General features: G+C 58.9%; 1 protein-coding gene across 3 annotated transcripts in view; it reads left to right on the forward strand.

Annotated features, from left to right (window-relative positions):
* SRC (SRC proto-oncogene, non-receptor tyrosine kinase) overlaps positions 1 to 20,840 on the forward strand; it is a 42,881-nt gene extending 22,041 nt beyond the window's left edge. For 2 of the 3 annotated variants that reach the window (XM_067307880.1, XM_067307879.1), the window contains 9 exons: positions 4,838 to 4,936; positions 5,522 to 5,625; positions 7,866 to 8,015; positions 9,003 to 9,158; positions 9,610 to 9,789; positions 9,918 to 9,994; positions 10,574 to 10,727; positions 10,843 to 10,974; positions 11,776 to 15,790. In XM_067307880.1, the coding sequence (XP_067163981.1) occupies positions 4,838 to 4,936; positions 5,522 to 5,625; positions 7,866 to 8,015; positions 9,003 to 9,158; positions 9,610 to 9,789; positions 9,918 to 9,994; positions 10,574 to 10,727; positions 10,843 to 10,974; positions 11,776 to 11,984 (1,261 nt within the window). In that variant the 3' untranslated portion in view covers positions 11,985 to 15,790. Of the gene's footprint in view, positions 1 to 4,837; positions 4,937 to 5,521; positions 5,626 to 7,865; positions 8,016 to 9,002; positions 9,159 to 9,609; positions 9,790 to 9,917; positions 9,995 to 10,573; positions 10,728 to 10,842; positions 10,975 to 11,775; positions 15,791 to 20,641 lie in introns of those variants that run through there. The other variant, XM_067307881.1, reaches the window with a different exon arrangement.
* Positions 20,841 to 21,327: the final 487 nt, after the last annotated feature.

Consider the following 21,327-nt stretch of genomic DNA (forward strand, 5'->3'; position numbering starts at 1 on the left):
CCTGAGTCCTCCTGGCCCCTGCCAGCAGGCACCGCTGCTTTGCCACCCAGCCGCCCCGTGACTCTCAAGGCGCTTTCTCGTCCTGGTGGCAGCAGCTTCCCTGGCACTTGTCTGTGTCCACCTGTGTGGGGTCCCGATCCCGCCGGTCCCCGTCAGTGCTCAGCTCCCTCTCGTTTGCCTGGAGATGCCTCTTCAACTTTGCTTCTCTGCAGCCTCTGCGCTTACACAGTGTCTCTGATTTGAGCTTCTCTCTTGACTGTTTTCTCTCCTGTGCACCATGCTTTCATTTAGGAGAAAAGTGGACGTCAGGTGTGTATTGCCAATTACTATTATTATTATTATTAATGGATCTTAAATGGTAAAAGCTTGTCTGCTGCCTGTGTTGGGGCAAGGTTGGGTGGAGCAGGGCTGGGAGGAGAGGTTGCCTGATCATTTTGTGGTCTCCTGGGTTTCTCCTCGCTGGGTGAGCAGGACAGAGCTTGGAGCCCCTTCCTGCACCGGGAAACAGCTCTATCCAGAGCTGTTTGCACTGAGGAGGTCTGAACTTGGCCTGCTCGCTTTGTCTGTGTCTGGCACCGCTCAGCAGTCCCGTTTCACTTAGCCCGCTGCTCCCTCCTGGTCTTTTTTGCCTATTCTCTTTTCTCATCCAAGCAATGAAGTGTGTGAGTCGCTCAGGGGGACTCAGGCACGTCCTCAGGGTTGTGGCTCCTGGTTGTTTTCTCTCCATCGCAGTCATAACAGCGCATCCATTGCCTGATGTGTGGAGCAGGGCAGTGTGACGAGCTGGAAAAGCACATGATCCTAAACATGCTCCCTATTGAAACCACGCGTGCTCTGCAGTAGGAATGTGCATGCGTGTGGTCTGCAGAGGCGCAGCCTGGCTGCGCGCGGCGAGGAGCGCCTGCCACGGCGTGCCGCGGGGGCAGCTTTCTGGTTTAGCAGCTTTCGCTCTCCCCTCTGCTGCTTCCTTAAAACCTAGGAACCAAAAATAGCATTGCAAAGTCAAAAAGTGGAAACATCAGGGAATGTCCCAGAGGTAATATTCCTCCTGCAGAGATCGAGCAGTGTTGCGCGCATGCTTTTTCTATTTGATCTTTTTTCCCTTGTTCCAACACTGTATTAACAGTGATGCATTTAATCCATGAAGCCTGGGATGTGCAGAGTGAAGGACTTCAGTGGCGCGAGAAAAGCCTTAATTTGGGGTGTTCGGTGACTCTTGATTTCACACCCCCATTGATGTACTAGCCCCAAGCTTTTTTTCTGATTTGTGCTTCTACAAAGTGAGCTCTGCCTGTCAGGGATTCTGGATTGTGCCGATAGCTCAGGGTTTTTTCTTTATCCGTTAAAGCACCTACAGGGTTTCCATTCTTTTTCTTCTTCTTTTTCGCTCTCCCGCTGTGGTTTTTCAAAGGCTTGGTCAGAGAGGAGGGTCTGCGTGGTACACGCTCTGCAGCCTCCTGGCGAACAAAAGGACTGGGCTGGAGATGCAGAACATAAGAAATCGAAGGTGCAGTGTTTAGCTACTGACCCTTCTGGTACCTGGGGCAACTACGTTGATGAGACTTCCAGAGGCAGACAGACTTTGGAAAACTCCTTTGCACGGTGCTAGCGGAGGAGTAAACGTCTCTTTGTGATGAATGCTTTCAGCCCCTCAGCCTCCTGCTCTGGTGCCCAGGTGCTCCAGACAGCCTTGGAAGAGCTGCCCACCTTGTCCAGCATTTGTGCTGACTTGCCTTATAGCTTGTGCTTGAGCCATGTGCTCCAAGCGCGGTGAGCTGGAACGCTGGAGATACTGTTTTCCCTCTGAAAAGGCTCATTAGAAAAATGTGGCGGCCAGAGGGTGTTGCTTGATGGTATCTGCATGCCCTTTGGTGGTGGGCTGGGAGTCGTGTAATGCTCTTGTGAAACTTGTCTGGCTGAGTGTGTTGCATGCTCTAATCTAAGCCTAGTTTTGAGTGAATCTAGATTGATCTCTGGAATTGCAGAGTTCAGACCTTTTAGCACTGTTCTTGAAATGTTGGACTTGCTCCAGTCCAAATGAAATTGGAGGGGAAGGAGTCATATGGACTGAAATGAGATAACTGCAGACCTCCGGGAAAGTCAAACACCTGGCACTCCACTCCCCAGCCTTCACAGGAAGGAGTTGCAAGGTTTTGGAGGCGGCAAAGGCAGGCATGCAATGTCTTCTGCCTCTGGGCTTTGAGAGAAGAGTCATGGCTGGAGCCCAGGAGGCTGGCAGGGCTATCAAGAAGCTGTTTTGGACAACGCTGCATTTAATCTGAAAAGGGCTACCAGGTCCTTCGCAGAGTGGGAGCCCAAAAACAGAGGCTGCTTGGGACCGCCTTTCGATGGGGCTGACGTGCAGGAATGGGCCCCAACCAAAGTGGTTGTCTGCACTGAGAGCAGCTCTGTGCTTCATCATGAACCGAGCTCGGCTGGAGACCGGCCACCATCCCCTTTTGAGGCTTGAGGGCACGAGGCTCACCTGCAGCCTCTGTGGCCGGAAAGCCTGTCCCTGCACCATAACGTTGAAGCCATGGGGCGCTGCCGTTGGCTGGCTCAGCTGCAGGCCAACGTTTTTCCAAGGTGACTAGTGGTTTTGTCTGCTGCAAGGGGGCTGCGTTTTTGGAGGGCGAGAGGAGACAGGGCTTGGGAAATTTACTCAGGCCAATCTTGGCTGCAGCGGACCCAGGGCTTGGCTTGGGACAAGCAGAGGAAGAGCCAGCCCCAAGCTTGAGTGGTCCCAGCATGTGGTCACCACGTCACTCACCCCCTGCTCCAATGTCCCGTGCCGTCTTTGGAGATGCTGTGCTTCCCCGAATGGTCGGATCCATTCATGGCAGTGAGGGAAAGGCTCTCGTGGTACTGTTTCCAGCAGGGGAAGGTTTCCTCCCAGCCATCTGGCAGTCAGCAGGGATGTAATGGGGTGTTTTGGGTAACATCGTGCAGGGAATTGTTGAAATGCTTTGATTTGTTTGTTTTTTTCTTTTTCCTGTCCCACTGAGACATTTTTGGAATAGTTTGTTTTTGCAGAATTCCCAGATTGCAGCCTTTCAGCCCGAGCTGGAATAAAGCCGCAAGTTGAAATCTGGGCATTTCTCAAGCAGATGTTTTCTCCAGTCCGGTGGGAAAGGAGGCTGAAGCAGCCTCCTGCCCCCTTCGCAACTGTCCCAGTGAAGGTGGCTGGGGCACAGCTCCATCCGGGGAGCCGTGGAAATCCCTGCAGCCACCTCCTGCGACAGGCGACAGGGGCCAAGAGGAGGACAAACACTGCGCTGCTCTTTATATCAGCGCCCTGCCAACACGTCTGCCCGCTCGGCAGCAGCGCGCCGGCGCGGGAAAGGCTGAGCCCGCGGCCGCAGGCTGCTCGGCAGGAGCTGGGACAGCGCGCGGCTCTGCCGGGGCTCCGGTCCGTCCGTCGCCGAGCTCCCCGCGGCTCCTCGTGGATGCAGCTTTTGTTGCTCCAGTACCTGAATAGCTGAAGCACCTGCTGGTGCTTGTGGTGCACCAGCGCGCGGACCCGGCGGCCGCCTTCTCGCGGCCGCTTTGCAGCCCGGCTGCCTGTAGCTGGGTCAAGTGAACGTCACGAGCCGCGTTCGAAGCCGCCGTTGCCAGCGGGGCGGGCGGCGCTGAGCGAGCCTGCAGGGAGCAGGGACCCAGCGCTGTGTGCGGCCGTGCCGGCAGCAAGGTCGGGGTCCGCGCTTGCGCAGGGAGCAGGGACAGATCCGGCTTCCCCCCGGGGTTCAGCCGTCGTCAGGGGCTGCGCGGGGAGCCAGTCTGTCGCTGGAGACTGAGATTATTGCCTTTTTTTTAAGTGTTTGAGAAGGTTGCCCCGAAACGTTGAACCATCTGGCAAATCCTTGCAGTGCTTGTTTCGGGAATCTGCAGTTTTCCTGTAGCCTTGTCTCCCTTGTGGTCAGAATAAATTAGACGCATGCTTTTAAAAAAAAAAAAAAAAAAAAAAGCGCTCTTTTTTTTTTTTTAATTGGTTCTGTCTTTGATGGACAAGAACGTCCATGTTGTGTGAGGAACCTCCCGCTGTCCACTGGGAAGGGGAAACTTCCTTCCAGGGCCCTTTGATTTTGCTTCTCAGCCTTTCCTGCTCCTGACCCTCTTCGGAGCCTCCCTGGGGCCGTCGCGGGGAGGACGGCGGAGCCCGGTGCGAGCAGGTCCGGGGGGCCGAGGGTCCCGCTCCCCCCGCCGGGCCCTGGGCAGTGGTGGCCAAAGGGCCTGGCGCCGCTCCGTATCCGCCCCGCGTCTTTGCAGGCGGCATCGGGACAGGCTGGGGAGCTGCGGGAGAAGCCACCCAGAGCCCTGCGGAGCTGTGCCGCTGCGAGGGGTTTTGCGGGCGCGGAGCTCATCCCGCCCGGGGCTGCCGTGGGAATTCCCCTGCGGATCCCGCCTGGCTGTCCTGTGCCGCCGGCTCCGGCTCTAGGGCCCCGCTGCCGGGCAAAGGCCACTTAACCGTTTTCCACCTCTCGCCTTTGCTTATTAATTTTCCCCCTTTTGTTGCTTTCACGTAGCCTGCGTTTAACAAATTTTGCCGTTCTGTTTTTCCTGGTGCTTTTTGAAACCGCTTCCATCGTTTCGTTGCCTTTTTTTAATTTTAATTTTTTTTTTTCTTTTTCCCCCTGTTCCCCCGCTTCCCCGCTCTGCCTTTCGGCCCCCGCTCGTCCGCGGGCTCGCGTTCCCGGCGCATCTCCCCTTCGGGCAGCCCCGGCTCGCGTCGGCGGGCGTCTCGCCGGCTGCCGCCCCAGCACGGAGCCCCCCAGCGCGGGGCGGCCGGGGACAGCTCGGGGACGCCTCGGGTTGACGCTGTCTCTCGGCTCTCTTCCAGGGAAGGCGACTGGTGGCTGGCTCACTCCCTCACCACCGGACAGACGGGCTACATCCCCAGTAACTACGTTGCGCCCTCGGACTCCATCCAGGCTGAAGAGTAATAATTGCCCTCTTTTCGCCGGTTTACACCTTTTCCTGCCTTTCTTTAAGGCCCACGGGAGAGGCCGAGACGAGGCGTGTTTGCGGGGCGGAGGGACGAGCGCTAGCGTGCAGGGGGCCCCGGCGGAGCTGAAGCGTTCGGCCCAGTTTTTATCATCGCAAAAAGCCGCTCAGCTGCGCCTAAGGGAAGCGCAAACGTTGCGTTTGCGGATTCGGGGGCCAGCGGGCGCGGGGGGTGGCCGTAACACGCGGGAAGCGGGCAGTGCCAGCCCCTCCGCCCTGCCGGTCGGGTCTCCAAGGACCTTCCCCACCGGCCGGCCGGGCCGCAGCAGCGCTTCCCTCCCGCGCAGCCGCTCCCGGGGCTCCGTGCAGGACCCCCGGCGGCTGCCGGCGCCTCCGCAGCCGTGCCGTTCGGGAGGCGCCTGGAGCTACGGCAGCGCTCGCGGGGTTGGCGTCCCGGCAGCCTGCGCGCTCCGAAACGCGGGCGCGGGGGGCCGGGGCCGCTCTTGGGGACCTGCTTCTAAAGGCAGTGGACGGGGTGGGTGGGTGCGCCCCGCTGAGCCTCTCCCGCTCCCTCTTCCAGGTGGTATTTTGGGAAGATCACTCGGCGGGAGTCCGAGCGGCTGCTGCTCAACCCGGAAAACCCCCGCGGCACCTTCCTGGTGAGGGAGAGCGAGACCACGAAAGGTGAGCCGTGCCGGTGGGCGCCGTGCCGGCGGGCGCCGCGGCGGGGGGCCGGAGGGAGGCGGCTGGCGCGGACCCAGGCCTCGGCGGCCTCCCCCTCCGCCCGCCTTGGGAAGCGGGTCACGGCGCTGGGGATGGCCGCGTAGCCGTTAGCCACGGGGACGCGCGGGAGGGCGGCAGCGCCGAGCCGGCGGCTTTGTCTTTGCGCCAGCCGCCGCGTGGTGCAGCGCAGCGCCGCAACCGCCGGCTCCCCGCGGGCGCTCTCCGCCGCGGGACGTGGCCGCTTCTGCTCCGGCCCCGCCCGGCCGGCTTTGGTCCTCGGAAGAGATGTTTCGGCTCGTTGCGAAGTGGGAGCCTGGTGCCTTCCCCTCTCCGGTTTCGGCGCTCGCCCTGTCTCTGCTCTTTGGGCTTGCGCATCCGAGGTTTGCTCCCTGCGCAGCGCTGCCGGCTGCGTTTTGGCTCGTTTCAGTGCCTCCGGAGCACTTGGAAATGCAGATAGCAGCGTCCCCTCTCCCAGGCTGCAGAGTGACGGCTCCGTTTCCAGCCGCTGCAGGACGGGAGAAGAGGCGAGCTAAGAGCATCGCTCTGCACCCTCCCCTCGCCCGGCCGGGCACGGGAGGGCGACACGCTCCGCGCGGGCGCTGCGGGACACGAGCGCGGGAACGGAGCCCGGCCGGCGCCACGGTGTGGGGTCCCCGTGCCCACCTCCGCCCCAGGGGCTGTGCCGCGGCCGCCTTCGCTGTCGAGTCGGGCGCTCTCTGCACGGGGCTTTTTGCTTTGGCTTGCGAGCTCCCGGCTCCAGGAGGGCTGGGACGGAGGATGCTCTTCCTTCCCCTCCACTTCCCCAAGCGTATGGGTTTTTTTTTGTTTTTTCCTGGCTCCTTTATAAGTGCAAGGTCTTGAAAATGTGCTTCCTGGGCAACTCACCAGGGCAAATGATGAATTTTTAGGTCCTACTTCATGTCTAATGATTCTTTGTATTAATTTTGTGTCTCTTGAAAGTGCGAGTTGTGATTTTTAAAAGTTGGCTGCCTGAAGATGCTTTTTCTTACCTGGAAACACGGTTTAGTTTTGACTCCAAGTGCACCTTTGGGAAAAGCTCCTTGACGTGCTATTCTATTTTGGGGCTTTGAATCTGGCACTATTTACTTTATTCCAGTGGAAACAGTTCATTTAAGCACAGGCATAAATGCTTCCTTTCGCTATTTGTGGCCCTGGTGTTGCAGTACGGCAGGAGTGTGGGCAAAGCAGAGACAAAGGCGCAAAGCGATGTCTGTGGTGGCATTCGGGGAGGGGGCAGTCGGGGCCACCGGTCCCTTTACCCCTGCGTGAGATGCCACATAGTGCTTCGTGCTCTTCCTGCGGCTTTGCAAAGGGGTTGCAGCCCGGGGCTGCCTCCCGTCCGTCCTCTCCCTCCCTGCACGTCCTGGCCCAGAGCAGCATCTGTGCCGGCGGGAGCGGCAGCGGGGCTTCCTGTCTTACGGCTTGGTTTCGTTCTCTGTGCGCCCGGTGAGGTGGGAGAGGAGCGTTTTTTCCTTTCCACGCCGTTTCTGGGCCCATCGGGCCGAGGCTGAACAAAAGCCCGTGCCCAGGCTTTGGAGCAGGCAGGAGCCACGCCGTGCTGTGTGCGCACGCACTCTGGCTCACGTCGGGGGGAGACGGCGATCGTGGCTGGCGTGCAGCGTGCCAGCGGTACGCACAGCGCCTTAAAACCTGGGGGTTCAGAGGAGGCGAAAGGCCTTGCTGACGTTTGCCTAACCGCTCGAGGATGCTGAGCCCAGCTCTTGCCTCCCAGGGCTGCAAGAGCAGCCCCGTGGCAATCGCCCCTGCCCGAGGGCTGAGCTGCGGTCGCTCTCCGCCGTCGCTGGGGTCTCCCCGGAGAGCCGCCGGCCCCGCGCCGAGCTGGCCAGCCCTGGCTGTCTGCGAGGCTTGGCAGCGCCGGCAGCGCTGGCTGGAGGCTGTAATGAAGCGGCTCGGCAGTGCCGGCTGCCTGCGTCCGAAGGGAGCAGCTGGGGGTTAACTCGGGTTCCCGCCCGGCCGGTGGGATGGGGCCACTTGGCCGCGGCTGGCAGACGGCGTCCTTGCCCTGCTGCCGGCCTGGCTGCCGGATCAGCCGTGAGCGAGGGACGAGGCGCCGGCCAGGTGCGGTGCCGCGGAGCCCCGCGGGTTGGCAGAGCGCTCCCCTGCACCCCGAGGTGCCGCCACCGCCGCCGCAGCCCTGAGCCGCTCGCTTCTGCCCGCAGGTGCCTACTGCCTCTCCGTCTCCGACTTCGACAACGCCAAGGGGCTCAACGTGAAGCACTACAAGATCCGCAAGCTGGACAGTGGCGGCTTCTACATCACCTCGCGCACCCAGTTCAACAGCCTGCAGCAGCTGGTGGCCTATTACTCCAGTGGGTACCCGTGGCGCGGCACGGCACGGCGCGATGCAGTGCGGCACGGCACGGCACGGCCCGTCCTGCGCGCAGCGACCGCCCTGCGCCGGCAGCCCTTGGGGCTGGGCGAAGCCGAGCAGGAGCTGCGGCGGCCTGGAAGTGGCTGCGGCAAGCGGGGAAAGGCCAGCGGAGAGGGAGGCGCGAGAGGGGGCGAGGCGGAGGCAGGAAGGGAGCAGGGCTGTTGGGCGATGAAGGGGGTGATTGAGCTTGTCTGCCGGGAGGAAGCCCCTGCTCTGGCCCCGTCGCAGCTCTCCCACCTGCTGCAGTGGCGGGGCTGTAGGTAGACCCCTCTTGGGGGTCCAGCACTATCATTTTTGGTGCGGAGCCAGTTTGGGATAGCCCCCATCCCTACCCAGCCTTTCCCTCGTGAGTGCGGTTGCAGCATCGCTGGCTCGCTGCCATGGTTTGGTCGGGAACCGGGATGAGATGCCGGCCCAGGGGCAGGAGCCGTGGGACGCGTCAGGGCTGGGTGCACGGTGAGGAGGCGGCGTTGGCCTCAGCTGTGCTACTGCAGCCAGCAGAGAAGCTGGTTTCCAGCACCAGGAGACAGGGTGTCCTTGGGCCAGAGGAATAACTCTGCACGATCCCTTCGTTCTTGTCCTCATCCCTCAAGGAGAACAAGATCCCCCGCAGGGAGATGAGTACTCAGTGTTGGGGGAAACAGTCAGAGAAGTCGCCGGCTGCCCTGAGCAGGCGTGCGGGGCGCGGAGCAGGCAGGGGCTGCCGTCAGCGCAAGGAAAGCGGCCGTCGGGAAGTGAACGCTGAGCTGGGGGGCCCCCAACCAGCAGAGGAGGAGACCCAGGCGAAAAGCTGCCTGGATTTTAGGGAAGAAGGAAAGGGTCCGGATACAAGTCCCCAAGGTGTTTGGCTGGGAAGACGTGGGGTAAAGCTGTCGCGTGTCTAAGTGCCCAAGTGTCACGCTGGAATTCTCCCCCCGTGCCCTAGAGCACGCCGACGGCTTGTGTCACCGCCTCACCAACGTCTGCCCCACCTCCAAGCCCCAGACCCAAGGCCTGGCCAAGGACGCGTGGGAGATCCCCCGGGAGTCTCTGCGGCTCGAGGTGAAGCTGGGCCAAGGCTGCTTTGGAGAAGTGTGGATGGGTAAGGACTGCTGCAGCCCCGTACCCAGGCCCGTGGGCATCGGCCCTCGCCCCGGGGAAGCCGCGTGGTGCCGAGGGGGGATGGACGATGAGCAGAGCGGCTGCTTTTGCCGTCCTCTGCAGAATGGGCTGCGATGTCCCCAGCCCAAACAGGGTCTTTTCAGTGAGATCCTATGAAGCTTGGCCAGCAGCAAGTCTGGGTGGTGTCTTTGCCCATTGGCTCAGGGACTTGGGGTGAAGGAAGGAGGTGGTTGCAAGGGCTGTTCCCTCTGGTGGGAGCTTCCTCGGTTGGGGGGGTTTGCAAGGATGCAGAGTGGCCTGGGATTAGCACAGCATCCTCTCTCCCTGGCCATCCCAGATGGCTTAAACCCACGGTGCTGGGGGGAGCAGGGACACAGCCCCACACCCACAAATGGAGGCGTTTCCTGAGTGGCCTCGGCCTTGTGCTTTAGGGACCTGGAACGGCACCACCAGAGTGGCCATAAAGACACTGAAACCCGGCACCATGTCTCCGGAGGCGTTCCTGCAGGAAGCCCAGGTCATGAAGAAGCTCCGCCACGAGAAGCTGGTTCAGCTCTACGCGGTGGTTTCAGAGGAGCCCATTTACATCGTCACTGAGTACATGAGCAAAGGTGAGCACCTCCAGGCAGCAGGAGCTGCCTGGGCAGAACTGGTCCGCTGAGCTCCCAAGCCAGGAGCATCTGCGCAGCCGAGTCGGCTGTACTCCTCCAAAGGGCACTCACTGTTGTCTTCCTTGCAGGGAGCCTCCTGGACTTCCTGAAGGGAGAGATGGGCAAGTACCTGCGGCTGCCCCAGCTCGTGGACATGGCGGCTCAGGTGGGTTTGGGCTTCCCTGGGTCTCCTGGTCCTTCGGCGTCCTGCTCTGGCAGCGTTCGCCAGGCTGTTGTGCCCCTCACATGGGTCCAGCCGCTGTCGGGTCACAGGGTGCTCGGAAGCCTGGCGCAGCTTGGCAGAAGGGAAATGAAATCCCCCTTGGAAAAGCCGTGCGAGGACCCTGTGCTAAACCCTCTCCTCCAGCAGCTTTGGCTGTGGTCGGCGCATGGGCAGATCCTGCTGGTCCAGCTCTACACTGGCGGCTCCAGCTAGACCCGGTCTGGGACCAGCATTTTGCACAGTCCTTGGGGGAAGGAAGGTTCCCATCACCACCAGGTGTCCCCAGCCAGCTGGCATAGCTGTCATCGTGAGCCTGCGTATGCATGGCTCTTCTTGAGCAAACGGCTGCTCCCATGTCTTGTCAGCCGAGTCTGGTCCAGCTGCAGAGCTGTTCCCCTGCAGGACCTTCCTCCGGGGTGCTGGCAGCTCCCTGGGGCCCTGGTGTCACCCAGCGAGCATCAGGGTGCTTGGCTGTGCCAGGTCCCGTAGCTGCTTCTCATGCTCTGCTCCGCGTGGCCGCAGATTGCATCCGGCATGGCCTACGTGGAGAGGATGAACTACGTGCACCGTGATCTCCGCGCGGCCAACATCCTCGTGGGGGAGAACCTGGTGTGCAAAGTGGCCGACTTCGGCTTGGCGCGCCTCATCGAGGACAACGAGTACACCGCCCGGCAAGGTACGTGTTGGCTCGCTGCCGAAGCGAGGCCGCCGCGTGCACCCAGAGCTGCTTGCAACGGGCTCACACCCTGCTGCTTGCCAGGAGCCGTCCCTCACGGCATCTCTCCGTTCAGGTGCAAAGTTCCCCATCAAGTGGACGGCCCCCGAAGCGGCTTTGTACGGCAGGTTCACCATCAAGTCGGATGTCTGGTCCTTTGGCATCCTCTTGACCGAGCTGACCACCAAGGGCAGAGTGCCATACCCAGGTGAGAGCGGGCACTTGCCAGCAGAAATGCTGTCGCCTTAGCGGTGTCCTCACCCCAGCTGCCCTCTGAGCAGCTCTCCCTCCCGGTGTTACGTTGCCTCCCGTAACCATCTTAGCAAAGGAACAAATTGATGGGATGTGTCTCCTGCTGTATGGGCAGAGAGGGCAGTCTCGGAGGGCGAACTGCCTGTGCTGCCCCATCCCCAGGTCAGACCACGCTGAGAGGGGGTAGGTGAGCCTCGGGATGGCGGGTGTCAAGCAGCACATGGTGTGGGAAAGTCAGGTTTCGGCTCCGTGCCAATCACAGAATGGCTGAAGTTGGAAGGGACCTCTGGAGATCGTCTAATCCAGCCCTCCCCCCCCGTTCAGGCAGGGTCCTCTAGAGCACTTTGCCCAGGACCCTGTCCAGATGGCTTTTGAATATCCCCAAGGATGGAAACTCCACAACCTCTCTGGGCAACCTGTTCCAGTGCTCTGTTACCCTCACAGTAAAGAAGTTGATGGGCAAGTCATCTTCCGAGTGGGAAGATGACTGTGGGCCAGGAGCAGTTGTGCACGTCACAGCCACCCTCCCTCTCCTGCTCCAGATCCCCAGTGAGGTGACGGGGTGTCTGCTAGCAAGGATGAGTGGTGTTGGGGAGATGGGTCCCCTTTCTCTCCCTGCAAAGTGAGCCATGGGGGTTGTCCATATGGCTTGCAGCTTGCTGCCCCAGCAACATGCCCTCGTTCGTCCCCTCTGGTAGAGGTGCTGCTGAGGGACGCGGCCCGCTCTCACTTGGTGCTGTGTCTCCTCGGCTGGCAGGGATGGTCAACCGGGAGGTGCTCGACCAGGTGGAGCGGGGCTACCGGATGCCTTGCCCGCCCGAGTGCCCCGAGTCGCTGCACGACCTCATGTGCCAGTGCTGGAGGAAGGACCCGGAGGAGCGGCCCACCTTCGAGTACCTGCAGGCCTTCCTCGAGGACTACTTCACGTCGACAGAGCCCCAGTACCAGCCCGGCGAAAACCTATAGACGTGGAGCTCCTCCTGGCGCCAGAGACCCCCCAGGCCTCGCCGTGCGCGCGTGGGGCACCCGGCTCGCGGAGGTCTACCCTCCTCGTGCACGAGGCCGGTTTTGAGGAGTAGCCCCGGGGGCAGGACAGGGCATTGCCTCCAGGCGTGGACAGTGGAGGTGCTGGATTCTCCTGTGGCTAATTAAGACTTCTGGTCCCTGTTTAACGAAGTGTTGCTGTTCTGGCGAGGGGAGCCTGAAGGCGCTGTGCACCGGCCAGGCTGGGGACATCGCTCCAGACAGTGAGCGGAGAAGCGGGCTCACGGGGCATCATCCTCGGAGAGACTTTGGCCTTTGCGAGACATTTTCCCCCTGGTGGCTCCGTGGCACCTGCAGGCAGCCGGCTCTCTGGGTCGGACGTCAGCGCTGCAGGACACCACCTCCCACCTCGGACACGCGGTCCTTGCCTCCTGCACCCCCTTCTGCATCAGCTCAAGTCTCCCTGCCCCCCTTCACTTGCCCCTCGGTCCCTCTCCGTGCCCCATGCCAGTCCTCCCTGAGGGGCTCGCAGAGACATTTCACTTTGGGAAAGGCACCAGCCGTTGCTGTTTCCGACTCGGATACCCTTCCGGAGGGCAGACGTTACATTTCGGTGCACCTGGGCCCAGTGATGGCCACCTCTTCCATCCTCGCCGGGGCGTTGCTGCAGATGTGGGGTGGGAGCCGGGACGCTGGCTGTTCTGCGTTGCTCCGGCTTCGAGCTCTCTGTCTGTACTCAGGCAGGACCCTGCGGCCGAGCTGCGTTAGCGCCTGTGTTGGGAGTTTTAAATCACTGTGTCACTGCTTAAATGTCACTGCTTGCGGCTCCGGGGACTTCAGCTGTGTCTTGGGGCTGCTGGGGGCAGGTTTGAGTCTTCCAGCTGTGTCTGTCCCCCAGCAAAGGGGACCTGTGTCACCTGGGGAGCTACTTCTGGGAACACCACCACAGGACATGCCACGGGAGTCCCTTCCCTCGCCTCGCTGCCTGACCCCACTGCTTCCGGTGGGTTTTCTTCCACAAAACACTCCTGGTCTTCCAGCCGGTACCCCGCAAAACACGCAAGAACACCACCAAGCCGCGCTCTCCATCCCTCTCGCTTTGCTGCAAAGTTTTTCACTGCTAGAGAAATGGGGCTGTAGAGTCGCTCTGGTCTGTCCCCGTGCAGGTCCCCGGCCCACCACGAGGCTGGGGACGGAGCATCCTTGGGGGACGGACCTCTTCTGGTGGAGCACCCATGCCAGGTCGCAAGCCATGTGCGCGCAGTCATCCACGCCTGCCGCGGTGCTCCTCCCGCGAGAGCACTGCTCTTCTGCGGGGTTCAGATTTAAGTCCTAAACGGTGTGGTTTCCCCATCCCACCTCGCTCTTCCCTCGTCCTGCACGTGGATGCGGTGACCAGGTCCCTGGGGGCGTGGGAATGTTTTTGGGGGAGCGTTGGGCTTTCGCTGATGCTTCTGGCCACCCAGTATGTTTTTAGTAGCCTGCGTAGGAGACATTCACAGGCTCATCCTCTTCCCGCTTGCTCCCAAAGGTCCATCCCCTAGAGGCTAACCCCCCCCCCCCGGCAGCGAAGCCGTAGGGCCTGTGGTCCCGGCAGCCAGCGGGGCGGTCGTGGCTGGCCGGAGCGGCAGAGCAGCCCTTTCCTCTCCATGGGAAGAGTGCTCCCGAGCTGCGGCGGGGATTTGTACATAGCCCTCGAGTGGCCTGAGCGCTCTCCCAGAAGTTGACTTAGTTGCATGTGATTTTTTTCCCCCCTTCCTACAGTAACGCTAACGTGTCTGTTCACGGTTGTACCTAACCGGAGTCCTTTGCCGTGCTGGCTTGCTGGGCTTTGGTTACAGTCACCGTTCCCGTGTCCCTGCCCATATTCCCGATATCCTCTGTGCCAAAAGCCCTCGCGGGACAGGACCGTTGTCCAAGGCGTGCGCGTGTGTGTGTTGCTCTTAGCCCAGGTGTTTCTTCCAAGAGCTCAGCAGCATTTCATGGCATCCATCAGGACTAGACATCTCTCTCTTGGGTATCGCAGCAGCCTGGCAGAAGGTCCTTGGGGCTTTCGGGTGTGCTCCCAGGCCCCATAGCTTCGTGCACCTCTCGTTCCTCCGTCATTTTTTCCTTGCCCCCATCATTTGTGAGATGGGGGCTTCACCCCCTGCTGCATCTCTGCAGCCCGCGGAGCCAACCTGCCTCTCAGCCGCTCCCTGGCGCGGCTTGAGCATCTTGGCACCTATTTAAAGCCAGGCGAGGGGTGCTGCGGTGCCAGGGAGGAACCGCTGCCGCCCCGAGGAGGAGCGCGCTGCGGGCGACAGCCTTGAGTGCTTGCTGCTGGCCCCGCTCTGCAAAATGGCAAACTCCTCCGCGGCCCCGGGAGGCGGCGGACGGCGGCTCGACTCCCTCCCGTTGTGCCCGAAGCCACCGCTGCAGCCCCGTGTCTTATTTATTAAACGAGTCCTCGATCAGTCGGTTGGTTTGCAGATCCTTTTTAATTAGCAACACCTTCAAAAGCAGCTCGAACGGGCTCTTCTTGGTCAGTACTGCACGATCCTGCCGTTGTTGGCTTGGAGACCAGCAACTGTTGTAATGAATTTTTAAATGATTTGGGGACTCAAAGCCCTTTCCTTCCTCCCCAGCACGTCTGCTGTGGCTGGATTTCTGTGTTTGTGCAGGGACTCTTCAAACCTTGTAATGTTCAGGGTCTTTTAGTTTTAGCACCTCCTGGACGTTTGGCTGAGAAGCCCTTTTCCCAGCCTCCTTTACCGCCACCACCACGCAGAGAAATCCCTTCCTCTGCCAAAAAGGAGGAAGCAGCGAGGGGTGTCCTGTGCCATAACTCCGCACGAGTTACACACAATCCCCATCCCAGGAGAAATCCCTTAAAGTTGTAAGTCAGAACGTGCAGAAGCCAGATTTGGTCTGAAAGCTGGGAGAGAGCAAGGGCAGATGCACATATTGATATATAACCATTCACTTCCTTTAGCATGTACAGCATCTTTTAAGAGCAAAATGGGACTGGAATGATGTTAAAACACTTGCTTCAGTTCCTGGCTCCATCAGGCTATTTATGACAAGTGGCAGAGCAATAACTCACCAGTAACCTAAGGAACACCTGGGATTTTCTTGGTTTTCTCCTGGCTCTTGGCAAGCTTTGACGAAGGGAAAGTGGGGCGACTTTTCAAGGCAGAAGACAGTAACATAACCCAGGAGGAGACCCCGGCGGCGTGGGGCAGGCGTGAAGGGCCTGGGATGTGCGCGAGTCCCCATCGGCGCGTGTGTGTGTGCTCGCTCCGGCGCCTGCTTTCAGTGGCACCCGGCGCGTCTCTGCGCTGCCCCTTGCAGCTGGCATCACCTGGAGGTCCCATGGATTAAGAGACTCTCCTCCGTCACCCTCGTTGTTTGCCAATTTGTTTTTTAAGCCAATAAGCCCGCGAGGGGAAGCTCTCCTACCTAATGATGCCCTCCAGCGTTGAGGCAGGGGGACGAGTAACGCCGTACAAGGTTTTCTCTTCTGCTGTCGGAATTTTTTTAAACAGTGTTTTGTAAAATCGCCAAATGACTATGCAGCGAACCCGCGGATCTGTTTCTCTCTCCCCAGCAACCCTCTGTCCCCACCTGCCTTTCCAAGTGTCTAAGTAAAATATTTAGCCTTTTTTTTTTTTTTTGGATAATAATAAAACTTTGTGAAAAACCTGAAGATGTCCGGCGGTGGGGGTGGTGGGGGTGGAGATGCTTTGAAACTCTAACGTTGGTGTAAATACTTTGCAATTTGATAATTAAATACAAACAGACCTCACAAAAAAGGAAGCGTAGCTCGTGTCTGAACAGGCTTATCTGCGTCCCCGTTACAGGAGTCGCTGGCTCCCGCCGCGCACGCAGCAACCGCGTAAGGCGCCCGGCGGGTCGAGGCTGCTGGCGGCAGGCTCCGCGCAGGCACGCCGTGGTGCCGCTCGCACCTCGGAGCAGTTGTGCTTTTTCCGTCCGCTGCGTCTCGGCTTTGCTACGGCTTCTCTGGAGCTAGTCCCGTCTCCGCCGGCGTGCATGTGGGCAGCAGCGTCCCGGCCCCGTGGGACCCGATGTCGGGGTCCCTGGTGAGCACGAGCTCCGGCGCGCCGGCTCCTGCAAGAGGAGCTCTTTGGGTCGCGTCCTCCGCGCCGGCCGGGACCGGGCGTTTCAGCAGGCAACGGGCGACTCTAAATCCTCCCCTATGAGACTGGCCAGATCTCTATAAAAGGAGGCTGCTGCTTTGGCTGGAGCTGGGCCGTTCCCCTGTGCGGAAGGTCTCCCGCGTGCGTCACACCAATGCGGCGCGTGCCGGCCAACGGCCCGGCAAGGCCTTGCGTCCCTTGTTGGGGGGACGTCGCCGCTGCGGCACGTGTTGCACCCCCCACCTAAGCTTGGAGCGAGGGGGGTTGCTGCTCGCGTCTGCTCCGTTGCACGTTGCTGCCCTGATTTATAGCTTGCAAATAGCAGGCGGCAGCGTGCCTTCGCCAGGGCCTGCAGCTGGGCCGTCCCCACGCGCGGGGCTGGGGCAGGGGCTGGGGCTGGCTGCTGCGGTGCCAGCACCCCGGCGCATCCCCTGGGCTCGCGGTGCCTGCCTGCCCCAGGGCTGGCGAGATTGGGGCAGCGGGGCGGGCAGAAAACCATATTGCAGCCCCTGGGCCACTTGCTTGGCTGCATCTGTGTGAGCAGCGACCTGATGAGCAGCAGGCCTGGTTCGTTAGGGTAATTGGCAGAGAGCTGATGTGGATCCCGCACTCCCTGGCTGGGGAAGTGATATGTGGCACAGCTTGCCTGGAGCAGGCCCTTTAGAAGCAGGGCTGCTGCCGCTGCTGCCTTTGAGCCTCAGGGCTGTGGCTGCGCAGGACTTGGCGTGGGGTGGTTTAACACCGTGAATTTCCTGTGCTCGGCTCTTGCATGCTGCTGCTCTGATCTCCAAAGGCGGGTGAGTCAGTCTCATCATCTTAAATGTTTCATGCTTTATCTTTTCCTTAAAGCAATTAAGTGATGGAGGGAATATCTCTGGTCAGTGAGTCCCTTGGTCCATGTCTGACATGTGGGCTGATGCATCAGTCAGCGTGGCCGTTCCTGCGGAGGGGAGCTGGGAACAAGGCTTTAGGGGCCCTTTGCTTTTCCCCTGCAGAGCTGCTGCTTGGGTCAGAGCAACCACGGGATGAGCCTGCAGAGAGGGAGATGCAGATATGGTGACCTGGCCCAGCAGCAGCAAGGCTCTCTGGGGATGTGGGTGAGGATTTGGTACTCCCCAGCCCTGCCTGCAGCATGGCTCATTTATTCCTGTTCTGGCCCCTTCGCTGCCTGGAGCAGCTTCTTTGCACCGTGCCCAGCCTTGTCCTCAGTGGCAGCTGCTCTTAAGATGACAACTGGGGTTTCTTCTTGTGTGCAGCTACAGAGATCAGATGAGACAACTGCTCTGCAGCCCCGTTGGTAGGGAAGATGTACGGATAAGCCCAAACACCCGTAAGCGTGACAGGGAGCATGCACTCGGCAGCCTGTGGGCTAATGACCTTATGCAGTAATTGGCAGCCCCCCCCTTGGCTGTGCTCGGAGGCTGTTTTGCCAGGCAGCTCCTCTCAGTTCCCGGGGCTTCACGAAAGGCAGCCTGTAGCAGCCCCGTGACGGCTGCCTCCGGGAGCCCTGCTCCAGGCAGGAGATGAGGAGCGGGGCTGTTTCCATCCTGGCATGGTGGATGCCAGCAGTCGGCCCCCAGGCTGTCCGGCCCCAGCCCGGCAGATGCGACTGGGGATTACACCGCTTACCTCCTTAACGGACTTAATCTGGCTGTTTGTTTTCTGCTCCTGTTTCACCCTGTAAGCTAGGGAGAGGATCTGGGTGTTACACGAATGGCGGAGGGGGGCCAGGGCTGCAGGTCGGGGCTGCCGGCTGCCCCGTGGGCAGGGTTGGAGTGGGGATGCGGTAGGTGCTGGAGGAAGCCGGCTGAGCACATACACGTGCTGGGCCCTTCAGGGTGGCCGTGGGCAGGGAGCCTCTAAATGGCAAGGATGAGCTGTTGTTTGGCCTGAATGTCCACTTCATTTTTGCCAAAGCTCAGTGCAAAGCCCCCGAAGTGCATTGAGTCCTGGCTCTGGATCTAGGCTCCGAGATGCTGAAGGTGGAAAATACCTGCTCGTGGTGGGGAGGCAGCCTTGGCTGCTCCACGTACCGAGGGTGTCCCAGAGTAAATCCTGGCCCCTGGCTTGCGCTGGGGGTCTGCGGTCTCTCCCATAGCCCAGACCTACTAAAAAAGGGGTTTGATGCGGGAGCAGAGAGGTGTTTGTTAACGGGCTGGTTCATAGAAAGGCTGTGCCCTGTTCTGGGCTCCGCTTTGTGCCGTAGCACCGGGCTCCCGGGGCTCTCCGGCAGTGGTGATGCAGCACCCGCTGTGTCTGTTCGTTTGTTGGAGGCAATGAGTAAATGGGATTCTCCTGGCGTGCCCTGACTCGGAGGGTGAAGCCTGCCTCTGGCTCTGTTGGACTCTGCCCTCTGGGTCTTTGCTGTCTGTATAAAGCAGCAGCCCCTCCAGCAGCAGGGACAGGTGGAACTTCACGGTGCTCAGTGCTGCTCTGTGAGGTCTGGGTGGCACCTGGATGGTTTGTCCTTCCTTGTCATACTCCTAGAGGATTTGCATTTGCTCAGAGTTGTAGCAAAGCTTCTCACCAAGGGTGAGTCCCTGGGCTCCAGGGGAAGAGCTAAAGTCCTTACCTGCTGCGCTGCTTAGTTCCTGACAGTCATTAATGGCAAGGAAAATGCTTTTTCTGTGCAAGGAGCAAGAGACCACAAGATCAGTGTGCTCCAGCAGGCAAGGGCAGGGCTGTCTGTGGCCCAAAGCGTTGTTCACTGCTTCCCTGGAGCAGTGGGGTTTGGTTGGACCAGCCTGAGTGTAATGGGATGAGTTTGAAGGCCTTGGGGCACCTCTGGACTTGGCTGCCTCCCTCTGAGCTGGCTGCTTCCAGCTCAAATTATTCCTGGCTGGGATGTCTCTCTCCTTTGGCTGCTCCTGTGTTAATAAGGCAGCCAGCCACATTGCAGGCTTGTATCAGCAGGGAGAGCATCCAGGCAGGAGGAACTAATCGCTCAGCAATATCCAACCGGGAGAGGAGCACCCGGCAGGGAGAAGCAGAGCCAGCCTCTCCTAAGGGTAGGCAGCACCACCTTTCTGCATCTGGGGGAAGGTCGAGAGGAAGTAAAAGTAGCATAGATCTCGAGCTTCCCCTGCTCCAGCCTCTACAGGCTCTAAGACAGCTCTGTTCTCTCTTCCATCCCCCTAGTTTTCAAAGCCCAAAAAGCAAATCAGTGTTAGCCAAGATGTGTCAGCTGGGACGGATGAGTGAGCAGGTGGGTGATAGGTCCAGCCCATCCCAGAGCTGGATGCCGGCTGAGCTGGGGTTACTGCCCAAGCAAGAGGGAAAGAGCGAGTCAGAGCTGAGGACTTGACTAAAGCATCCCCCAGATGAGGGGATGTGAGACTGAATCCCTGGCAGACCTAGCATTCAGAAAGTCATGGTAGTCTGACAGTAACGGCCAACCCTTCTCTCCAGGAAACCTTGCAGTGCCTGTCACTCTACTCGCAAGCAGTGCAAAAGTATCCTCTCTTCCAGAGGAGAGGTGGTGAGGAGGCGGGAGTGGGAGAAGCCCCCAGGACCCTGAGGCTGCAGCAAGAAGCCCAAGGCCTGCTTGAGCTGTGCTGCATCTCTGTTTCTAGGGATCTGAGCTCGGTTTTTCTCCTTTCCTGTTCCTGCTCTGTTATGTGACCTAGAAAAGAAAATGATCTCCCCTACAAATGGAAAGGCAAAGAAACAGCTTAAAGCTCCTGCTCCCTGCATGTAGGGAACAACAAGGCAGATGGATGCTTTGTAATAACACAAGGTTATGAGACCTATTCTGTGCCAAATCCCTTCTGGGCAATGTCCAAGTCAGACAGGATCTGGCATGATACAAGCAGTTGTGTTTTAAATCCCAGTGCTTTAATAGTCACTATTGTAACTACCTACCTGGAATGCCTGCAAATCTGTGGTCCCTGCAGTACAAGACCAGCCTCTCCCAGAAAAGAGATCCCTTGGTGCCTCTGGAACGATATGCAGGATCACTGCAGTCCACCTGAGTTATCTGGCTTACCTTTTCTGTAATAATCTTGTGTCAAATGACAGAACTGCTCAACTGTCATTCTGGCAGGACAAATCTTTGGGAATGTGGCAAAATATCGCTGCTCGGTTAACTTCTGTGTAGCTAGCAAATGCTTACCTGAGAGCACAGAGACTAGGGCTGTATGGGCTCAACCCAGTTTGCTGTGCACAAGCAGTGAAGCTCTGATGCTTTTCAAAAGCTATCGAGTTTGACCTGTTTGGCAGTTGTACGCTGGTTCTTCATGGTCTCTTTGCTGGTGGATGGTCTGCTGAGCAAGGTGTTAGCATGGGATGTCAGACCTGGCTGGATTCCCCACTGTGCCTGAGGCTTTCTGTCTGACCATAATGAAGTTGCTTTAATTTTCCATCTTAAAATGGAGATAGTATCTCAGTGTGCTGAAGACTTTAAGATGGTATTCTGGTAATGCTATGTGCATATCAAAGAGTGCTCTTTTCCTATGCTTGAGATGTGAATGCTGTAAAAAAAAAAAAATTTTTTTTTCTTAGGCATCAGCTTGCTGAGATCTCTTCTGTCGCTACACTGGCAGCTTCCCTCTTTGAAGTGTTTTCCTCCAAGTCAGATCTCTTAGGAGGGAAAGGCTACAGTTGTGTGTCTTGCAGAATGGATGTGTTGAACTGGATGTACAGAGCAAGGGCTTGCTCTCATCCAAAAGGATTGTCTGGCTTTGTGACTAAGTTTTATTTAAATTACAGTAGACTGGAACTTGGCTAGTTAGCAATAAAAATGTACTCTTAAGAATTGACTGCATTAGCTTAAATTACTTAAGTTGCTCACAGGGCAGACAATGTTGCCATAACTTGCAAATGAGAGGCCTTCCTCTGGTACCAGTAAACCTGTTTCCTTTATATTTTTTCCTTATGCTGTAGCCAATATCATGACAACTCGTGGGACTTGCTTCAGCTTGACAGGTGATAGAGCTGTCTGTCGTATCTGTTCTAGATGACGTATTATTTATTTATTTTTTAAAAAACACACCAACACTGATCTGCCTTAAACTCTTGACAGCTTAGACTTAGTTGCCAGGGCTTAGCAAGAGGGGTAAAAGAAGCCAGTTTCAGTTCCAGCAGTTCACAGGGGCGGAGCATGAAATGCTACTTGCAGTGCTCTGTTGAGCATGAAGTTGACCCAGCCTGCAGTATGGGGAAGGGCGGCAGTGCTCCTGCCTGAGCAG

This window comes from Apteryx mantelli, chromosome 18, assembly GCF_036417845.1.
Source record: "Apteryx mantelli isolate bAptMan1 chromosome 18, bAptMan1.hap1, whole genome shotgun sequence".
Taxonomy (NCBI): domain Eukaryota; kingdom Metazoa; phylum Chordata; class Aves; order Apterygiformes; family Apterygidae; genus Apteryx; species Apteryx mantelli.